This window comes from Nelumbo lutea, chromosome 1, assembly GCF_056320005.1.
Source record: "Nelumbo lutea isolate HS-2025 chromosome 1, American lotus-T2T, whole genome shotgun sequence".
NCBI classification, from domain to species: Eukaryota; Viridiplantae; Streptophyta; class Magnoliopsida; order Proteales; family Nelumbonaceae; genus Nelumbo; species Nelumbo lutea.
In genome coordinates this window covers 35,043,613-35,064,402 of record NC_142684.1, presented here as the reverse complement: position 1 = coordinate 35,064,402, position 20,790 = coordinate 35,043,613, and the positions used below count along the sequence as shown (strand labels likewise).

Below are 20,790 nucleotides of genomic sequence, written 5' to 3'. Positions count from 1 at the left end.
TCAAGCGAGTCCTCGTCGATTCAGGCAACTCGACAGACATCCTCTTCAAAGTGGCCTTCAACAAACTCCAGCTTCAGGAGAGCGACCAAAAGCCTACGAACACTCCCTTGGTGGGCTTCAGCGGAGAGGAAGTTCGGCCCCTAGAAAGGGTGACAATACCTGTGGAAGTTGACACCTAGCCTAGCATTGTGAGGCTCAACTATGACTTCTTGGTGTCGCAACCCCCTCCCCGTACAATGCCATAGTGGGTCGGCTGATTACCCATGCTTTACGGGTTGTGGTGTCCACCTACTACTTGGCCATGAAGTTCCCCATGGACTTCGGCATCGGGGTAGCGCGAGGTGACCAGCTTGAGTCTCACAAATGCTAAGTTACCGCCCTCAAGGGAAAAGCCAAGGTGGTTGATGACCTCGAGCTGGAGCGACCTACGGAGTAGAGCGAGGAGCGAGCTGTGCCTACGGAGGAGACTGTCTCTATCCCAGCCTCGGTAGAGGATCCTGCTCGAACGCTTCAGATTAGTGCTTCCATCGAGGAGCCCCTACGATCCAAATTGGTATGCCTTCTACTTAAGAATTTAGATGTTTTTGCTTAGTCTACGGCAGAAATGCCCGGCATAGACCCCCAACATCATAACTCATAAGCTTAATATCGATCCAGTAGTTAGGCTCATTAGATAGAAGAAACACAACCTAGCCCCAGATCAGTGGAGTGCAGTCGATGAGGAGGTCGGGAAGCTCCTTGCAGCCGATTTTATCAGGGAAGTCCATTACCCGACCTCGGGGCATGAGTTGTTGAGCTTTCTAGATGCCTACTCGGGCTACAATCAGATCAAGATGGACCCAGCCGATGAAGAGAAAACTGCCTTCATAATAATCCACTGCAACCACTAGGAACTTCTTATGGCCTGTTGCCAGTGGAAACGGTCCAAGTATATCGATGGCCCATTGCGCAAAAGGCCACGGGCTAGTGAGATATTTGAGATCGACAGCGGGCTGATGGTGGATGTTGTCGTGCTTCTGGCACTTGTCACATTTTCTGACGAGTGGGTAGAAGTTGAAACCCTTGTAACAATCACAGCCCGAAACGTTCAGAACTTCTTTTGGAAGAACATAGTGTGCCACTTCGGGTTACCTCGGGTATTGATTTCTGATAACGGTAAGCAGTTCGAGGACATCAAATTCCAGAACTGGTGCCAAGACATGGGGAACCGATAGAACTTCACTTCGGTCACACATCCTCAAGCAAACGGTCAAGCAGAGGTTATGAACAGGGCTATTGTTCGTGGACTCAAAGCGCGCCTAGACCGAGCTAAAGGACTGTGGGCAAATGAGCTACCCAGTGTTCTATGGGCTTACCGAACCACAGAGAAGACTGCCAGAGGAGAAACCCACTTCAACCTCACCTACAGCACCAAAGCAGTCATCCCAGCTGAGATTGAGGTTCCCTCGCTACGACTGGAAGCATATGACGACAAGGCAAATGAAGACGATCTACGTACCAACCTCGACCTACTCGACGAAGTAAGGGACCTTGCATATATCAGAACCGCAGCTTATCAATAAAGAGTAGCTCGGTACTATAATGCCAGGGTCAAGAAGCGGAACCTCTGTGTTGGCAACCTGGTCCTTCGAAAAGTTATGGTACCTAAGCCCAACATTGGTAAGCTCGGGTCGAATTGGGAAGGACCTTACCAGGTGGAACGAGTTCTCGAGGGAGGAACATATGAGCTCAAAACCCTTGAAGGGAAACAAGTACCTCGGGCATGGAATATTGTCAAATTAAGGCAATATTACCTATAACTACTGAGTAGACCATGAGTCACTCCTAGAGCCTAAGGGCCGAAATGTCGAGCTAACACGACCTCGGCATAATAAGACTCAGTCGCCTCTATGGCACGGGTGAACTACTGAGTAGACCATGTGTCACTCCTAGAGCCTAAGGGCCGAAATGCCGAGCTAACACGACCTCGGCGCAACAAGACCCAGTCACCTCCATGGCATGGGCAAACTCTAACTGAGGCCTCGGAATCAAGAAAGACTTAGCCACTTCAGCGGTGAAGGTAAAGTATGAAATATCAGAGGCGTAAGCAGCTCAGGTTTAAACCCACGAAGCATAGCTCGTTTCAGTACGTTGGTTGAACTAAGGAATAACCAACAAACGCATAGTTCAGGCACACATGGTAATCACTTTGTGGTACACCATAGAGATGCCTTAAACGTTAAAGGATAGCTCAGGCATGTAGCTCTAAAAGCTCAGGTGATGAGATCCCTTTAGCAAAATTAAAGGGAGCACACCATACTTAGAAGAAAAAAGGAAGGAATTTTATTACCATTTCAAAAAAAAACCCGAGCTAAATAGCTTGAGAAAGTTTAACAGAAGGTAAAAAGGGCACAACCGCCCAACAAGATCTTTTTAAGACTGGGTTTATGGCACCTGGGAGCCACCAGAAATCAGAGCAGGAAACCAACGCCACCAGCCTCAAGGGCCCACCTCCTCCACCTCGTCCTCGTCCTCCGGGGAGTCAGGCTCTTCCTCCTCCGCCTAGTCCACCGTCTCAGGAGACAGTACTCATAACACAAAGAAATGGTTTAGCACCTCCACTATTAAGAGGTGCAGGGGGGAGACGCAGGCTAGTCTTGAGCTGTTCTTGGAAGATAACTATATCATTGGGACCGTGCTCCCAAGGGAAGTTACCAGTGGGGAGGTTGTAGACAAGGTCCCCAAGAAGGTGAAAATAGCGGATCAGAGACCTGAGTCTCTCCGCCGTCATGGAGGAAGGGCCGAAAGTGTCGGGCTCCCTCCCTCGGGAAGTAGATGCCACATCATCGGAGGTCTCCCGAGCCTCCGGGACCTGCTCCCAAGCTCCCTCTGAGCTTGAGGGAGCCTCGTCGTCTTGGTTACCACCCCTGTAGTAGGTATGGTATGGGTACCCAAACATGATTGATAGTGATTGGGACTCACCGGAAGAGACAAAACGAAGTAAACTGAGGAACCCTGGTAGACTAGATGGGTGCATGACCTCAGAATCCGAAGGCAGCAAGATGGCAAGAAAGGAAATGAGGCCCAGGGGGTCCTCCTATTTATAGTCTCTATGCTTCCGAATCAATGGCTCAGATCAAGGCAGATCTGACTGTTCACAGTCGAGCTGACCGTACGCCTTCTGAAACCGAAATGTGACTAGCTGCACATATCCCATGATTGAGGTAATGACGGTTGCACGACATCAACAGTTAAGAGCTGCTTCAATGCGTTTTTCGGTATTTGAAAAGTCAGAAAATCCCCTGATTCTCGCGCACACATTTAATATGAGTAGTCAATCATGTTTGAATTTAGGTCAAATCAATCCGTCACACTTCATGAACTCCTCGCAATAAGGCAACACTCTTAGCTCAAGGAGTGGGGGGCAATTGATGGAAGATGATTTGACCCGACCTGCTGAGATGATGACACATGGACCTGATTCAGCACGAGCAACAACTCAGCACCATGGCTTAACTGCGACCAAGTACGAGCCTGTAGAACAGCTCGCTACGTCATAACTCTCTATAGGGGGAGTTTGCTACAACACGAGCTCCAGGTCCCCCGAGCTATTGAGAAGGGAATACTCCAAGACTATTTCAGCTCACGAGCTAGGGAAACCAGCTCACTCCACACCTGAGCAGGAGAACTGCCCCAAAGACCAACCTTGATGAGGGTCACCTCAAAGTACCCCTAAGAGCTTGCTACAAAGTAGCTCACGGCAAGGATAGCTCGCTATGAAGTAACTTACAAATGAGTGATGCGACGCTCTCAGGAAGCTTCCATCTGACAAGACCGTACTAGTCAGACTGTGCTACGTCTCTCGATTGGCGACACAATCCTTGTCCTTTCTACAGTCTGTACCCACGTCTCTTGACAGATAGAGGCGTGCCTGCCCCTTTGGGACGTGTCACTCAACCAAGCGGATAATACACTATAATGATCACTTGCGCAGACCTGGAAGGTAACGACTGTGACAGGAGCCCAGTGGCAGTTATGCCTGATTTGATAAGAATGCCCCTATAAAATCCTTTTTCGCAAAGGGGAGAGATACATTCACTCACTCTGAACTTGGATTATCTTACTTACTCACGAGTTAACCTCGCGAGCACACTGATCTAGGGTGACCTACACTCTTAGCTTTTTATACTTTTTCCTTCCTCCCCAGCGTTCTAACTTAAGCTTCGGAGTATTCCCGCCAGGCAAATCCCTGGGAATCCTTCTTCTTCATCTTCTCAAGTGCCGTCTGTTGCCAACAAGGAGCCAGTCAACAGCCAGCTAGAAGTGTCCAGATTGTGTCGCATCAATGACCAAGAAAAGTTAGAGAAAATATGCTAGTTTCAGGTTTAAGGTTCAAACAGTTGATTGAGGGTAGTGCTTAATTTTTTCTAGGTAGATTTTATATTGATCTTGAGATTGATAGTCATTTGAGGTGTTTTAGAATCCCTTGGAGATAGCATCTATTAGTTTTAGACTTCCTCTAGGGATGATTCTAGGGTTTTCTCTGGGAATTCTTTTCTTGAACTATTTGGTGGATCTTTTTTGTTTTGGGATTTGACATTTCTTGGAGGGGTTGTCCTATGTAGAAAGGAGGAGAATTGCTAAGTTTCTCTTGATTTGTGAATCAAATAGGGTTTTTTAACATGGACACAACTATGAATGAATCCAAAACACATTGGGAAGGACTTGTGGGGATTGGAAGTGTTGTTGACAGCAATGCTTTTTAGATTATCATAGTGAAATTTGATGGAGCAAATTATTTGGAATGGGATTAATTGGCTATTGGAGGAAGAGGATTAAAGAACATGGTAAGTACATTGACCCATCTCCTAGGTGAGTAAATAACTTTTCCATTTGAGGGAAAAGTTGTCAACACTTGAATGGGAAAAAAATGCCCCTTTTAATAATGAATTTTTATGGTTAAAATGGTCATTGCCTTATTTACTTGGGAAATAAAAGAACATTGGTAAATGCACTTATCCGTGTAAGTGCATTTACCCATCTCCTAGGTGAGTAAATAACTTTCCCATTTGAGGGAAAAGTTGTCAACACTTGAATGGGACAAAAATGCCCCTTTTAATAATGAATTTTTATGGCTAAAATGGCCATTGCCTTACTTACTTGGGAAATAAGAGAACATGGGTAAATGCACTTATCCCTGTAAGTGCATTTACCCATCTCCTAGGTGGGTAAATAACTTTCCCATTTGAGGGAAAAGTTGTCAACGCTTGAATGGGACAAAAATGCCCCTTTTAATAATGGATTTTTATGGTTAAAATGGTCATTGTCTTATTTACCTGGAAAATAAAAGAACATTGTAAATGCACTTAACCGGGTAAGTAATTGTATTTACCCAGGTAAGTAACTTATCGAAAAGCGAACGGGCCATAGTGCATCCTTTGGATAAACAAATGCGGATTGTGGTGCGTGAAATAGAAAGTTACCAACTTGTTCAATATGGAAATTCATCCTGTTTCTAATATGAAGAAGATCATTGTTAATTTGCCATATGATATACTCAGAATGCATGGTGCAGTTACACAGAGATCTGATGTAAAGAGTACAAGAGACCACCTTTCTGAGTACACAATAGAACAATTTCACACATACCATCATCATAAAACATCACCACTGGATATTCAAAAAGCTTAAAGCATTTATGGATCAATGTTGACACATTAATCTCTTTTTCTAACTATATGCTTTGGGAGAGATACAGAGGAAGTTGTGAAGGGTGGTGGAGGAGCGTTTCTTCCTTGATGAAAACAAATCTCCCACAAGAGGAATTATGGGCTGCTTCTTCATCAGCTTTCTTTGCTCCTTGCTGTTTACAAAGTAACCTTCTTTGTCTCCAAGACTCAGTATCTGAGCTAGAGACTGCGAGTTCTCCTTCCTCACCTTTGAGTCCTTTGTTATCTCCTCCTTTGCTTTTCCATCCTGTGGATAACTTCCCTCAACAACTACAACTCTTCTTGGTACAGCTTTCGCTGCAGCTGCTGCTGCTGCCTCGGCCTCAGCCATCTTAGACATGTTCTTGTGAAGTTGTGCATTTAGGGAAGCCAGCGCTATCTCTGTCTCTGATTCCTTCTCCTTTAGTAGCTTCAGTTCCCGCTTTGTGTCCTCTAGCTCGGCTTCTAGTTTCTTCAATAAGTCTCCCAAAGAAAGCTCATCAGTTTTAGCAATAAGCTTGTGGTTGGAGAATGGCTGTGGAGTAGTTGGGGACATCTGCTGAAATGAGGTTTGTATTATTGCTTGTCGTTTGGGACTGGTGCAAGGCTTTTGAGAGTAGATGTCACTGCCTAAAAGCCTCTCGCCGAAGATTGAGATGGCCTCCTTGACTGAACGGAAAGGGCGAGAAGTATCGACGCTGTAGTGATTGTTGGTGAATTTCTGCTCATCACAGAGAGGGAGATGGGTTTCCATCACTGGCTTGAATGTGGGTACAAGGAGAGTGCAAATGAGAACAGAAGGAGAAGAGCAGGGAATATTAATTTGCTGATGGTTGTCTCTGGTTTTCTTTGCTTGCACTTCACAGCCACAGGATTTGGAGTGCGGGAGAGAGATAAGAAGGTAGAAACTCTTGTTTGAAGGTGAAGAAAGGCCATGACATCAATGGTTGGAGTTGTTATAACAAGACCCACTCACCTAAGTGGGTCCGGTTATGGGTGCCAATTGGAATGGATTTGGTACAATCCGATCCTATCTAATGTGAGTCCGTTACAAATCGATCAGATCCAATCCAATCCTACGAATAATTTGGATCATTTCGAGCCTATCCAGTTCAATGTCTATACCGTTTAATTTGTTCAAATTTATTTTAATTTAGATTGGTTTCAATCCAAACCCTCCATTGACACCTATATTCTTATCTTATATCAATGGATCTCGGATATTAACATAATCCAGTGGAATTTAATATAAATTTATTATGAGTGAATCAGCTTCAGTCCAATCTAATAAATATTTTGAACTAAATTGATCCAATCCAATATGTCTTATTGGTCTGTCCAATCCATCTAAATTGATTTTGTACTGAAGGGTCCATTGACACCCTTAGGTCCGATGTAATGAGAACATGGAATTATTTGGTTTCTGTTTTTCCAGAGTTCTGCCATCGGAGTGGTGAGGGGCAATAAGAGGTTTGTACTGTCCTTGTGACAGTGGGTCCGGTTAACCGGTGAATCTGCATTGACCCGACTCTATTGGGTTAGTGTTGGGTCTGTCTGAATCGGGTTTTGGGTCAGGCTCCGTTGAGGCAACCTGTGGCAAACCCGACCTATTAAGTATTAACGTTGTAACATTTTGATCATGTTTATATATAACGATAGACGACCTTGGTTGAGTACAGGTGTCAGATTGGGTTTGGTCTCCCATTTCATTTAATTGAGTTTGGTCCACGGTGTGACTTTGGGCCAGGTAGGGTACCTTTGACATTCCTAACTTCAACCCAATGTTGTCAGAGTCGAACCTGGTATATAGAACCGTTTTGGTGACTGGGTTATAGGTTGAACGGTTATACTGCCTGGTTCAACTATTAGATTCACTCAAATAAACAATGTTGGCCGGGGCATAAAGTAGGCATAAAATATGAAAAAGGAAAAATAAAATAAAACAAAAAGACAGCTTTAAAGCATGATCACAAGTATGGGTAATTATATTTAGTATATACTAGTCAGACCCGTGCAGTGCACGGACTTTAATTATAAGTAAAATTGAGGAGGGTGTTCTCTATTACATTTTTAAATAAGCGGTGCCCATCTGAGTCCAACTCAAGTATTATCTTTTGGATTATGTCTAGTTTATCCGGTTACAATCTAAGTTATGTTTTAGTAAGAGTGGCCACTTTCCTATGCTTTAGATAAGTTTGCATTGTTTTTGTATCTTAATGTTGATTTTTTATTAATTTTTATTGGTTTGCTATGTTTTTTCATATTATTTTTAATTAAAATTATAAAAAACTTCTCTTATATCTATAAACCACCTTTATGTTTTGATCCTAACAAAGGCCTCCCCTATAGATTTTAGAAAAAAAGTGCAAATACCTCCTTTCATTGGCTTTTTCAGTATCAAAAGTCAATGAGGTTTTTATAATTTTCCCTATTTTTAAATAGACTTTAAATTTATTTTAAATTAATTAAATTATATTTAAAGTTAACTATTTTTATGAATTTTTGTTTTTATTTATCCTTATAAAATTTAATTAACTATGTTAATTTTAAATTGTTATTATTTTTCAATCCATCTCATTCCTTTTTATTAATTAAATTATTTTTTATTATATTAATAAAAATATTTTTATCAATAAAAATAATTAATAATTATTTTTATTTTATTTAAGTAACTTACTAAATTATTTTTACTATGGTTCATTAACTTTTATTGTTTTTAAATGGAACATAAATGGATTATAACTTTTATGATGTTTTATTTAATGTTTTCAACTAGTCGACTTAGATAGTTAAACCATTCAAATCATCACTCAACCCTATTGTAATTACGGGTTTCCTAAAAACTACCCTATTCGACATGTGTGGTTGAACCATTGACCCTTTTGACCAGGTCTTTGGATTACAGGTTATAGTAAACAATGTATTGAAAAATTCTAGAGGATTTAACTTTCAGTTGTCTGATTGGCAATGATCTTTTTTTATCTTGGATAACTCTGCACAACCTTTGCAACCCCACTATACAAAAAAACCTGAATTGTTGGCCTTAAATTTCAATTTTCAGCTCTTATATTTATAAAAAAAAGCATATATTCTACATATATAAATAGATGATGTGTCATGATTTGACTCGTCCAACTTGAATAGTTGAACCATTGACCTTAAGACCTGAGGTAAAAACTATTCAAGCTCCAAGTCAATTTTTAAACATTGGTTTTATTTGTTGGGTGAAGTAAACAAAATTTATTTCGAAATGCAAGTTACTTGATTAATTAACTTAAAAATTAACCTTTTTTTAAATGGAAGTAGATGTTTAGCACAACAATATATCATTGAATATTTCCATTTCAATAAAGTTAATCTTTATTAATAACTACAATTTAATGTAAATACATCTAAATTCTAATGTATATAAAATTATAGTTAAATTGAAATGGATATAGACATAGATAAAGTTAATGAATTTCAAACAATTTAATGAAGTGGTAGAGAGAAGAGAGAATTAGTGGCATGAGTTATTGAAGGAGAGAGTTAATAAAATAATTATTGATGATAGATAATTAAAAGAGTTAATAGTGAGGTAATGAGGAGAGTTAAAAGTCTTAAAGTGATTGGCCACTTGAGTTATTTTGTTCAATTTTAAAATTAGAAAAATTCAAAAATACCAAAAAATGACAAGTGTCTTTGAAAAGATACCAAAAAGCAAGCTTGGTACATTCCATTTTAATATATAGATATGGATTTGAAGGGTGGAAAAGAGAATAAGTGAGCACTAATTGGGGCACCTATCCCTACTTGTTGCTTTGTGTTATTTATATATTTATTTTTAGGGAAATTGTCCAAAATCCACCTCACTTTTTATGAATTCTCTTAAATTCACCATAACTTTTCAAAATGTCCAAAACTCACCATGTCACTGAAATTTTAGTTTTTAAAGCTCACCATCCCTTAGAACACCATTAAAATTCAATGACCCAAATTGTCTATGTCAACCTAAATGCATATTTCATGACTAAACTGCCCCTGAATGGTGAGTCATCCTGTTAACATCAACACCATCAACAAGGTTGGCAAGTGAAAATGCTCCGGTCGAGAATGCGGTCAGTCGGTCATGCACATTAGCGATGATCGCTGCATGAGTGAGCTTCATCCCAAGATCATCCGTTAAAATTAAAATGTCATAAACATACCCCCCCCCCCCCCCCGAACTAACTAATCCTATCATGTAGAATAGATCATCACTTCAGGGCACTTACTATCAACAATAATGATAAGAATTCGCTTAATTTCAAGAAAATAAGGAACAACCTTGGATGAAGAATCGATTTCTCGGTCCACTGTAACGGTACTGGATCTATCTCTTAACTTATTTGTTGTTGCTTCTGGTTGGTTGTCGTTCATCTCTATCTCTCTCTGAAATATGATCGGATGGATGGGTGGAAGTAGAGAGCACAACTGAGTGAGCTCTGGAAACGTTTTTTTTTCTTTTCCCAGAGAACACAGTAATAAAATGAAATGGGTAACCGGAGGAATTAAGAAGAAAGAAACCCCATAACGGAAATTGATGGAGAAAAGAATTTAGAAGAAAAGATGGGAATGAAATGATCGGTGTTTATGGGTCTACTGGTATCGGATTTTTATAGCTCATCATCATCTACCGCGTAAGGAAGATTTCCGCCTATTTTCCTGTAAGTTTCTTTTCATTTTACAAACTTCAAATGAAGATCGTCCTCGCCCATCGTTACTGTGGTGGCAGGGCTCAAGGTTCAAACGAAGAACTCGCTGTGCACTTGCTGTGCCTACTCCATGAAATTCCCATCTCCGTCTTGGCCGGGGTTTGAGTGGTTGAAACCACATGGTTGAAAACCTACACTTTGTTTAAACATTTTATTTGTGTATGCCTTGGCTAGCTGCCATGGACTGTTAGTTTTTAGTCGTCAGAAGAGTTTCTGTGCAGTTGCTAGACGAAGCTATGCTCTCTCTCTCTTTCTCTCTCAATCTTATCTTTAACCATCCTCTTTCCAGCTTCGGGTGTTTCCTCCAAGGTTCTTTCCTCTTTCCTCTCCCTTGGGAAAAGAAGATGAACTCTATCTGTGTGTCGAAGACTGATAATGAGAGTAGATGACTTTTAGTAGAGTCCCCACATCACTAGAAAAGGGAAAAAGAGAATTCCCTTGTTTGGAGATATGAATGGTGGTGGTGGTGGTAGTGGTGTTAACCGGAGTGACTGGATTGAAGCTTCTTTGATGAGGAACGATTGAGGGTCTTGTGAAAGAATTTCCACCGAAACTCCTCCTGAAATGGGAGAAGGACACCTGTTAGGGTTAGGGTTGGTTCAATTTGAAATGGGAGAAGGAGACCTGTTTGAAGATATCACCATGGTTTCAAAACTTGTAAGGCTGCACATGGAAAGAGAGAGAGAGAGAGAGAGAGAGGGCGGAGTGAGAGAAAGAAAGGGAAATAACGCTGGGGTTAAACTAGGAATATAGAAAAGAAAGATTTCAGCAGCAAAAGAAGGGTAAACTAGTAAATTAACAATGCCCGTTAACCAATTTAACGTTACATGGTGAGTTTTGGATGTTTTGAAAAGTTATAGTGAGTTTAAGAGAATTCATAAAAAGTGATGGAGGGTTTTGGACAATTTCTCTTATTTTTATTTTATTTTTGAGCCCGAATATGCTATCTACCATGGGACATTATAACTGTGCATTGGAAATATTTCCCTTGTCATTCATGAAGAGAAGTTCCTAATACACATGTTATATGAGTAACAATGTGGAAACAATTAGTAGGTAGCAGATCTAGAGTGCTTTGTGGGAACAATTTGATGTTATATGGGTAACAATGTGGAAACAATTAGTGGGTAGCAGATTTAGAGTGCTTTGTGGGAACAATTTGTGGGGGTATCATGGTTACCAAGAAGAATAAAAAGAAACAGTAATTAAGCTCCCTGGTTCTGTCACTTGAAAGGAAGTGCAGAATGAAGAGCGAAGAAAAAAACGAAGAACGACAAAAGGAAAGAAGAAGAAAGAGGGGGTTATTTTGGTAATTTTAATCTCTTTACTAGAAAACCAATGGAGGGAGGTATGTAGGTGCAGCTATTTTCAAAACATGAAGGGAGGTTTTTGTTAAATACAAAACACAGGGGAGGTTCCTATGATTGTCAGAAAACTCAGGCGAATTTTTTATATTGGATAAAATATAAAAACCTCCCTTGAGTTTTTTTGACAATCTTACACTATCTTTTGATTTTAACAGAATCTTCCCCTACAGTTTTGGAAAAAGCTATAAATACCTCCCTTCCATTAAAGTTTCGTTAACTTAGAAGAAGAATTTATTAAATACCCTTAAATACTACCAATTATCATCCTCCTCTTTATGAGATGTATACTTCTACATCAAGTTCAACAAGGGTAAGATTGAGAGAAATAGGTTGGTGCTTAATATTTAATAGAACTTTGAATTTTTTTTTTTTTCTGTTTTATGATTTGAAGTCATGTTAGGAATTTCTTTGAACACTTGGAGTACTGTCACACACATCATATGAACGCATTACAAAGATGAGTTCAGTACAGTTGAAGCCTTTTGGGTAGTTTAAATAGTTATGAAAAATGGTTGTTAAATTACTTAAATAGTAAAAGGAATCGCTTAGAACCATTTAACGGGCACCTCCACGAAGTCTCTAGACTGTGGTTCCTATTTGCCTATCACCTGAAAAAAAAAAAAAAAAAAAAAAAAAAAACAGAAAATGAAAAGAAAAAAATAGGAAAGAAATAGAATGAAGAAGAAAGAGAGAGAAGAAGAAGAAAAGAGATGGAAAATTAAGAAAAATGTGAAAAATAAATGAAATAGAACAAAAGGATAAATTACGAGTGACGATTGGTTAGCTCAATTGAGACAGAGAAGTGGAAAAAACAGGGGTTGGAGATTGGTTTGCTTTGGTTACCACTTTAAGGGTAAATGTGGTATTTTAAGAAAATTAATGTATTACGTTAGGATTTTCGGCCAGAAAAACTAATAAGAGGGAGGTATATGCATCATTTTTCAAAACTATAAGGGTTGATTCCGTTCATATCAAAACACAGGTGAGATTTATAAGATTGTCAAAAAGTTGAGTGGAGGTTTTGTATTTTACCCTAACATTTAAATCGATCTCTTGTCAAAGTTTGAAAGAAAAAAAAATGGTTTTTTATATTACCAAAACACCCGATACACATGCTTGTGCGATACTTTGAACCTTGTCATAGAGTCCTCCCCATACCCAATGCCCAACCTGCAATAGGTGCTGTCAATAGGTCGGGTTCGGCCCAAGTCAGGATAGACTCAGACCTAACCCAATAAGTAAATGTGTCAAACCAATTCTAAACCAGATTATACATGGTAGGGGTGCTTACAGTTTGGAACTGTGGGGTATATTTTAGAACATAACCGGTACTACCGGTTTTTGGAAAATCGGTAACTGGAATCGAGTCAAAGCACTCAATTAACTGGTTGACCGGTTTGATTAACCATCGGTTTAGTTTGTCGGGTTTTTTTACAATATATATAAATATATATAATATTATATTTTAAATAATAAATAATAAATATTATATTATAAGTATATATTTATATATAATGCATAATTATTAATTTATAATATATAAAAAATATATAATGTATAATATACATAAATATATATAAAATATATGTATACCGATCGGTTTGGTTAACCGTTGGTTTCTATATTGGTTAATTGAAACTGAATCGGTATCTTCAGTTTTTTAAAAATACTGAACCAACCAATTCGGTTAACCGATTTTTCAGTTCGGTTTCGATCAATTTGGTTTTTCATTTTTTTTGCTCACCCCTAATACATGGTCTATATTCAGGAGTATGGTTTCACCCAATGAGACCCGATTATAATTGACGATAAATCTTTTTTTTTCAAAAAGACAATAAATCTATTTATTTGTTAAACTGATACATTTGGACATCATACTATGATAATATATGTATATTATGAGAAAAATAAGTATTAGACTAGGAGTATCTTTGTGTCAGTTCATGTCTGAATTGGTTTGAAACAACCATAGCTAACCCCGATCTGATTATACCTAACCATTTAGCCAGGCCAAGAATGGTAGATACCCTAAAGACAACCACATTACTGGACACCTTCCTCAACTTTGGCATCAATGTCTACAACCAACCATTGCCCTTAAGACATAGAAGATGGAGCCTCTTCAATGACCCAAGAGGACCAAGAATAACCTCAACCTCGGGCAGCAGGTGCCAGCTTAGTCACAATATTAGTGTGGTCGAACCCAACAAAGAAAATGCAATGAAGATGGATCTGATTCATCCCTCTCTCTCAAGAGTCTAGCTTCAGTCAGGGCAAAGCTCATTCCAACAGCCTTTATAACCTTGTATTGGGAATATTTCATAGTTATGTGATTTATTTTATGGGAGATATTCCTGATGCAAGGTTGCAAGGAGCTGCTCAAAGGGTGTGAGCATCGACTTGCCCTGACAGAAGTCGAACTCCTCTCTTTCAAGACCAAATATCCAAAGGAGATCCTAGTTTTAAGGTCTCTTTCAACCAACCTGTTGAAATCCACTTCATTTACTCTAAGCGCCAACTGACTGACATGTTCACTAAGCCCTTGAACATTAATTACCTGATTAGGCCCTTTGTTGACAAGCTTACAGTAACATCTACACATCACTCAAATGGATGTATAGAGGCCCACAGGAATTTTAACATTCTCCTTTAGAATCATGGTTTTCAAAACCGGATTAGACCGGACAGTTGGACTGGAAAAACCGGGAACCTGTCAGGTAATTAGTTTCGTTTCACCCCAAAATTATTATTTCCTCCAAAATATTTGATTTGGTTAGCAAACTGCTGATCCGGACGATCGAACTGTTCAAATTATTTAATGATTTGGCCGGTTTTTATTTTTTTATCAAAACAGGTCGTCCGTTCGATTCGAACAGTCAGACTGTTCGACCTAGGAACCGGACCCCTGATCGATTCGTTATCTGGTTCAGTTTTAAAAACCTTATTTAGAATCTGCAGTCTGCGGATTCTATTTCTCTTTTATTCTCTACCAAGCAAACATAGCCTAAACGTAAAAAACTAAAGGACTAGGGCAAAAGACATAGAAAAGGATTGGCCATATGTAGTAATGACTTTCGACTTTAGAGATATGATCTTTTCCAATGAAAATCAATGAACAAAATTTTCAGATTGGAATTTCAGTAACTTGAAATGCAAACAAATTATTAATGGAAAAAAATCATTTATAAACTTGATTTAGATGATAGAGAAAATTCTGATGTTTGTCTTAAAAGTATGATGCTTTGAGTATAAAGTACCCACCTACTTTAGTAGTAAAAATCTTAAAAATTAATGGATGCAAGGGATCATCAAACTCTGTACCTCTAGCATGGAAAGTGAGCATTCTACCATTTGAGCTATGTCCCCGATAGGATATGTGATGCTAATTAAATCTTCTTTTGTGTAAGATCCATAATCCATGGTTATGGGAAGAGAAAGCCCTCCCTAAAATCTTCAGCTCTCTGCCTAGAACCCATCAATTCAGCACGGAAACTGAAGGATTCGATTCAATCCTTTCAACTGTTTGTTCTTTTGTCAAGTAGAGAACCTGTTTAGATTGATCAATTCTCCAAAAACCTAACAAACCAAACGAGATCATTTGAGTTGGTTGGAACTCAAGGGGAATTAGAAAAAGAGATGCATTATGAGTTTTTGCATCTCTTTCTAGTGGAGAAAGTTAACTTGGGGAATAAAGTCATTAAAAGCTATAAAGCCCCGACATATACAACTACATGCAAAGCTATCACCACCAAGTTCGGTATAGAGTGTATAAGGACAACTTTAAAAATAACTTAGGGCCTGTTTGATTTGCAGTTGGCATTGAAATCCTTTGGAATCAGAATTGGAATGATATATTCCTATAGTCTGTTTGGTTCAGACAGGAATGGGAATAAAAATTGGAATCAAAGTTTCATTTCCAAGGGAGAGACAGGGAATGACCATTCCCTCAAATGGGACAATACCATTCAAGAAGGAATAGGAATGGGAATGGGATTCTGATTCCGCTCAACAAAACAGTTAGAATTGGAATAGTCTTTTCGGATTCCAATCCCAGAACCCTATTCCTGTGAATCAAATGGGACCTTAAAATCTATGAACAAAAACTTTGTGGTGTTTAAAGATTTTTAAACCAAAGTGATTTTGCAAGGGATGACATGAGAAAGACAATAGATGTAGAGCCATAAGTATGGACTGCTTGTGTAGAGGTAAAATATATTTTTTGTTGTATATAATTTAGAATGTAGGGCTTGAACTTTAATGTGATTTATATATTAGGCTCACCCAACGTCTAGGAAACACCAAAGGAAGGTGATAGCAAATTATGATTAATTGGCATTAGTTTAAGGAAATGACCAAGTGATAGGAAATAATGCAACAACAACAAGAAATTTTCTCGGACAAGAATCAAATCTAACTCCTCATACCCCAATTGAGATAATGGACAACACCTTGCATGACACAGATGATATCAGCAATACAGGGCACCCTACTTTGCAAGCAAAAGCATGCAATGTACCAAAGAGCACTAGCTAGGAAGAGAAGGCTTTAGAAATGGTTGTAGATAAAATTGATAAAGTTATGAATCTTGGGAAATTGGCAAAGGTTATTGAGAATGGATTTGGTGCCTTTGGTAGAGAAAATTTATTTAAGGATGTTATCTCATGCCTTAATGGAATGCCAAATAATATAATACTAAAGGCATATTATATCCTCTCCAAAGATGAAAAACAAGCCATGACGTTTTATAGAATACCAAAAGGATTAGGATGGAGTGGATTTATATTACTTTGGACATTGAAGAGAGTCTATCTGTATAATAGCTTTGGAGACTTTTGATGGTACATGGATAGTTACTTTTTTTTTGAGATTTAGGTCTTGATTATTAATATTTATCAAGAAATGGGCTGTGTGCACCTCATTTTTTGTGGTGCTCAAGTTTTGGTTTAATAACATAGTTTAACAAATTATATTTCTTATACACTTTTTTGAGATTTTTTTGTGGTCCATAGGTTTTGGCAATTATAGGAAGATGTTATATTGCAAATGGAACTATGAAATGAATGTAATGCAGAAGTGATTATACATAATTGATTTCTGGTGCACATTTTAAAGAATAAAAAGAAAAATGCAATCTTTTACTTTAAATGCTAAAAAAATAGCTAGTTGAGTATGATTGAATTTTTGAGCTAAATATATATAGGTTCATTTTAAACTTTGTTTTATGTACCCTATTTTAGCATATTTCTCTAAATTATTTTCTAGGAGGCCGCATTTGTTTGAGGTATAAAATCGAACTGGGGTAAACTTTAAATCGGTGTAAAACTCCATTTTGAAATTTTTTACACTGATAATTGATGTAAAAAATACATCGATATTATCGATGTAATATTTACCTATTTCTACCATCTAAATAAAATTCCTCTCACTCTAACATCTCTTTTCTCCATTTCTCCCTTGCTCCATCTCAACCTCCACCTTGCTCATGGTTTCTCTCTCGTCGGCACCGCTCTCAGATCTCTCTCACTTGATGGTGGCAAGGTCGGCCTTTCTAGAGTTTACCTTGGTCACATCAACAGCGAAAGCTTCAAGCTTCCTTTTAGCATACAAGGTGAAGTGATGTTAGCCACTAAAATAAATCCCCTGGAAGCCATGGTCGTCGGAGAGAAGGGCAAAGTGCACCATGAGCCACGCCTCCTGCTTGCTGCCCAAACAACCTCTTAGATGCCTACGCCCCAGCAGCCTTCACGTCCTCCCATCTCATTTTGTGAGCAATGATGCGTATACTACAAGCTACAGGTTGTAGTAGGCTAAAACTACAAACTAGAGGTTATAGGCTAAAGCCTATTCGACTTATATTTGGACAAACGCATTATCAAGTAGCTCAAGACGCTCAAGGCCGTAGTCCAAATTCAAATAACTTGGGAACCGTTGGATCAGGATTTTTTCATCATATAAGACTGTTGCGAAGTGCATATTCGTGTATGGTTGGAAATTTACTTCAACATCTATTCCAAATTCCGACAAAAAAAATCATCAAAATTTATACCTTCACAACCAAATTTCAAAAATAACCAATTCCAATTTCCATCCATCACTGAACTGGTTCATATTTTCTATTGGTGTAAAATTGAATTTACACCTAAAACAAACATAGCTGGAATGGAAATTTCTACCCTAGTTAGTTACATCTCAATGGGATTTTTTTTTGCTTGGAAAACAGATTTTGGAATAAGTATAGGTTTTGGGACTTTTACAACCCATATTGGTATGGATAAGGTATGCTATTAGGCTAAACTCAACCCTTCTTCACCCACATATTGTTAGAAGATATGTGAACTTATGTATTAACTAGGTGTTGAATTTAATAATATTTTAACTTATGTGAAGGATAATTGATAATTTATGTGCTTTCTACATGTTCTAAGCAAATAATTAGAAATTTTATGCTTGTTCTTGTCATTTTACTTGTTTATTGCTTATAAATAACAAGAAATAATAAGAAATTAGATATAGGTTCTAGATTCAATCCATCAACTTTGACCTGCCCACCCTCAACTGCAGGAGGGTATGGTTGGGAGGATTTGGGTTTTGAAAATCCAACCTACTATAGGTTTTGGGGGGGTAAGGGTTAGGAGAGGTCTAGAGAGGCAAGTACGGTCTAGAATTTACAAAACCCACCCATTGTCATTCCCACTATTTTCTCACAAACTAAAAGAATATTCTCACTATTTTTTTAATCAAATGTAAAAAAAAAGGTAAATTTCTTAAATGACCCTTATGGTTTAGCTAATTGACTAAATGTACTCTTACTGTTTGAAAATTGACTAATACTACCCCCATTGTTTTTGACAATTAGCATCTGTTAGGGTTGTTCATAAGAATGCCCAACCCGACCAAACCAACCAACCCGGACCGACCCAACCTGAGTCGGTCGGGTTTTCATCAGTACCGATCGGTTTTGGGTTGAGAAAATATATAAACCGATATATCAGGTCGAATTCAGTTTTCTTGTGTGAAAACCGAAACCAACCCGACCCGAACCGAACTAGTCTTCTACTAGTTCGGTAGTTCCTAGTTTGAGTAGTTTCCTACTTAACTATAACTAGTCTTCTACTAGAACTAGAAGGCCCATTAGGCAATTACAATTAGAATAGGCAATTTATCCTAGTTTCTAACTTTTTATAATCTTTTACACCAAATAAGTAACCCATTAGGCAATTACAATTAGAATTCAACTAGGTGTCCTTTTGTATAGGAGAAAAACCGAAACCGACCCAACCCGACTCAAACCAACCAGGTCGGTTTGGCCTACCAGTGGGTCGGTTTTGGTTTCCACCTCAGGTAACCCGACTAGGTTGGGTCGGTTGGGAAAACCCCAATAAACCGACCCAACCCGACCCGTGAACACCCCTATTCTCTGTTACGATCTATGCACATGTGACCCCACGTGACCTATAAAATTTTTTCAAAACCCAATATTACCCTCATCCCTTGAGCCCCTAGTCTCTCCATTCTCAAACATCTCCCTCCGGTCTCTCTCCTCTTCTTGGAGACAAGCGACCGAGTTGACTAGCATGTGCATGAAAATGAGAAGGGCGGTTTTTAGTCCGACACGAAGACCAAAGATAGGGTGGTGACTGTTGAGCAGCTACAGTACAATTCCGCATTATTCAGGGCAGGGATTGCAAGTTCTCTCTCTGATCTCTTCTCTCTTCCTCTCTCTCTCCTTCCACTTCTTTTTCTTCTTTAACAAAGATTTGAGCAGCTGCAGTACATTTCCGAGCATTGGATAACAAAGAGTCTCCGATCTCTTCTCTCTCTCAAATCCACAGATCAAGAAACCGGAAGTTGCAAGTTGAACGACAAAATTCCCGATTAGGTATATGGTGGCGGAGGAAGTTGTAGGTCAGTTATACAACAAGGGCATGAAACCGGTTTCAGCCGAAAGTTGTAGTAGCACCGTCTCTGCTTCATCTCATTCCACCTCTTTACCTTTGCCAATGATTGCCTACCAATTTGTTTTGACTGTGCTGGTTCAACCAACCAGAGAAGAAGGAGAAGAAAAAAAAGAAGAGAAAGTATGAGAGAAGAAGAGAGATCAGAGAGAAAATTGCCATCGTCGTTTCTAGTTCGAGCAGAGGTCAACGATGAAAGGTACTGTAACTCATTACAACAGCGCTCCTCTGTTTTTGTTTGAAGAGGGTTCATCTGAACATGGCATATTGCCTTCTCGCTCTCTCTCTCTCTTTCTTCCCCTCTCTCCCTCATCTTTCCGGTCGTTTCAAACTCCCGAACTCGAGCTAGACGTCACAGCGGTGGCAAACTGTAGACCGAAATCTCTCCCCTGCTCCTCTATCATCTTCTGTTCCCGTGTTGGCATTAATTCTCCGTCTCGGGCTACATAAGGTAAGTTTAGTCTCGTTAGTAGCTTGGCGTTCATCAGATCCACACCTGTGGTTCACAGTGTTCAGTTCTCGCAAGGCCTCTCCTTTGCTTTATCCGTCATAAAATCCATACAGACCAAGGGCTTTTCATTGTTGTCGTTTCATCCCTTTGCTTTCTCCGCCATCAACTTGATCGTGCTCATTGTTCCGGATGTTATCAAAGGGGTTTTTAGGTGCAAAAATGATATGGATACAAGTGCTAAGATCGCCTAAGAGACATTGCGTTTAGTGTTTCTTTTCCTTTTTTCAGTTTTATTTTGAAATTTTGAAAAATAATAAAGGATAAAATAGTCTTTTTAATCGTATTAATCAATTTTCAACAAGGATACACAGTCCATTTAAACCATAAGAATAGTTTAAAAAATCTACCAAAAAAACAGAAAGAAAGAAAGAAAATTTCACTTTCTCCTAACACCTCATTCAATCCCATCCCAGTTGAATCTTCCCGCATGCCAAACCGAGCCTAAGCGTTACTTCATTGGTCGATTCAAGATAGAAATTGAAGGTCACGATTCAATCCTATCAACTGTACGTACATCCAATCCAACGGTCCAACCAA

At 38.9% G+C, this 20,790-nt stretch overlaps 1 protein-coding gene across 1 annotated transcript; it reads right to left on the bottom strand.

Moving 5' to 3' along the window:
- Positions 1 to 5,466: 5,466 nt before the first annotated feature.
- On the bottom strand, positions 5,467 to 6,551 carry LOC148874248 (uncharacterized). Its single transcript, XM_088965363.1, has one exon. It carries the CDS (start codon positions 6,439 to 6,441, stop codon positions 5,710 to 5,712), a length of 732 nt encoding a protein of 243 aa, XP_088821489.1. The 5' UTR covers positions 6,442 to 6,551; the 3' UTR covers positions 5,467 to 5,709.
- Positions 6,552 to 20,790: the final 14,239 nt, after the last annotated feature.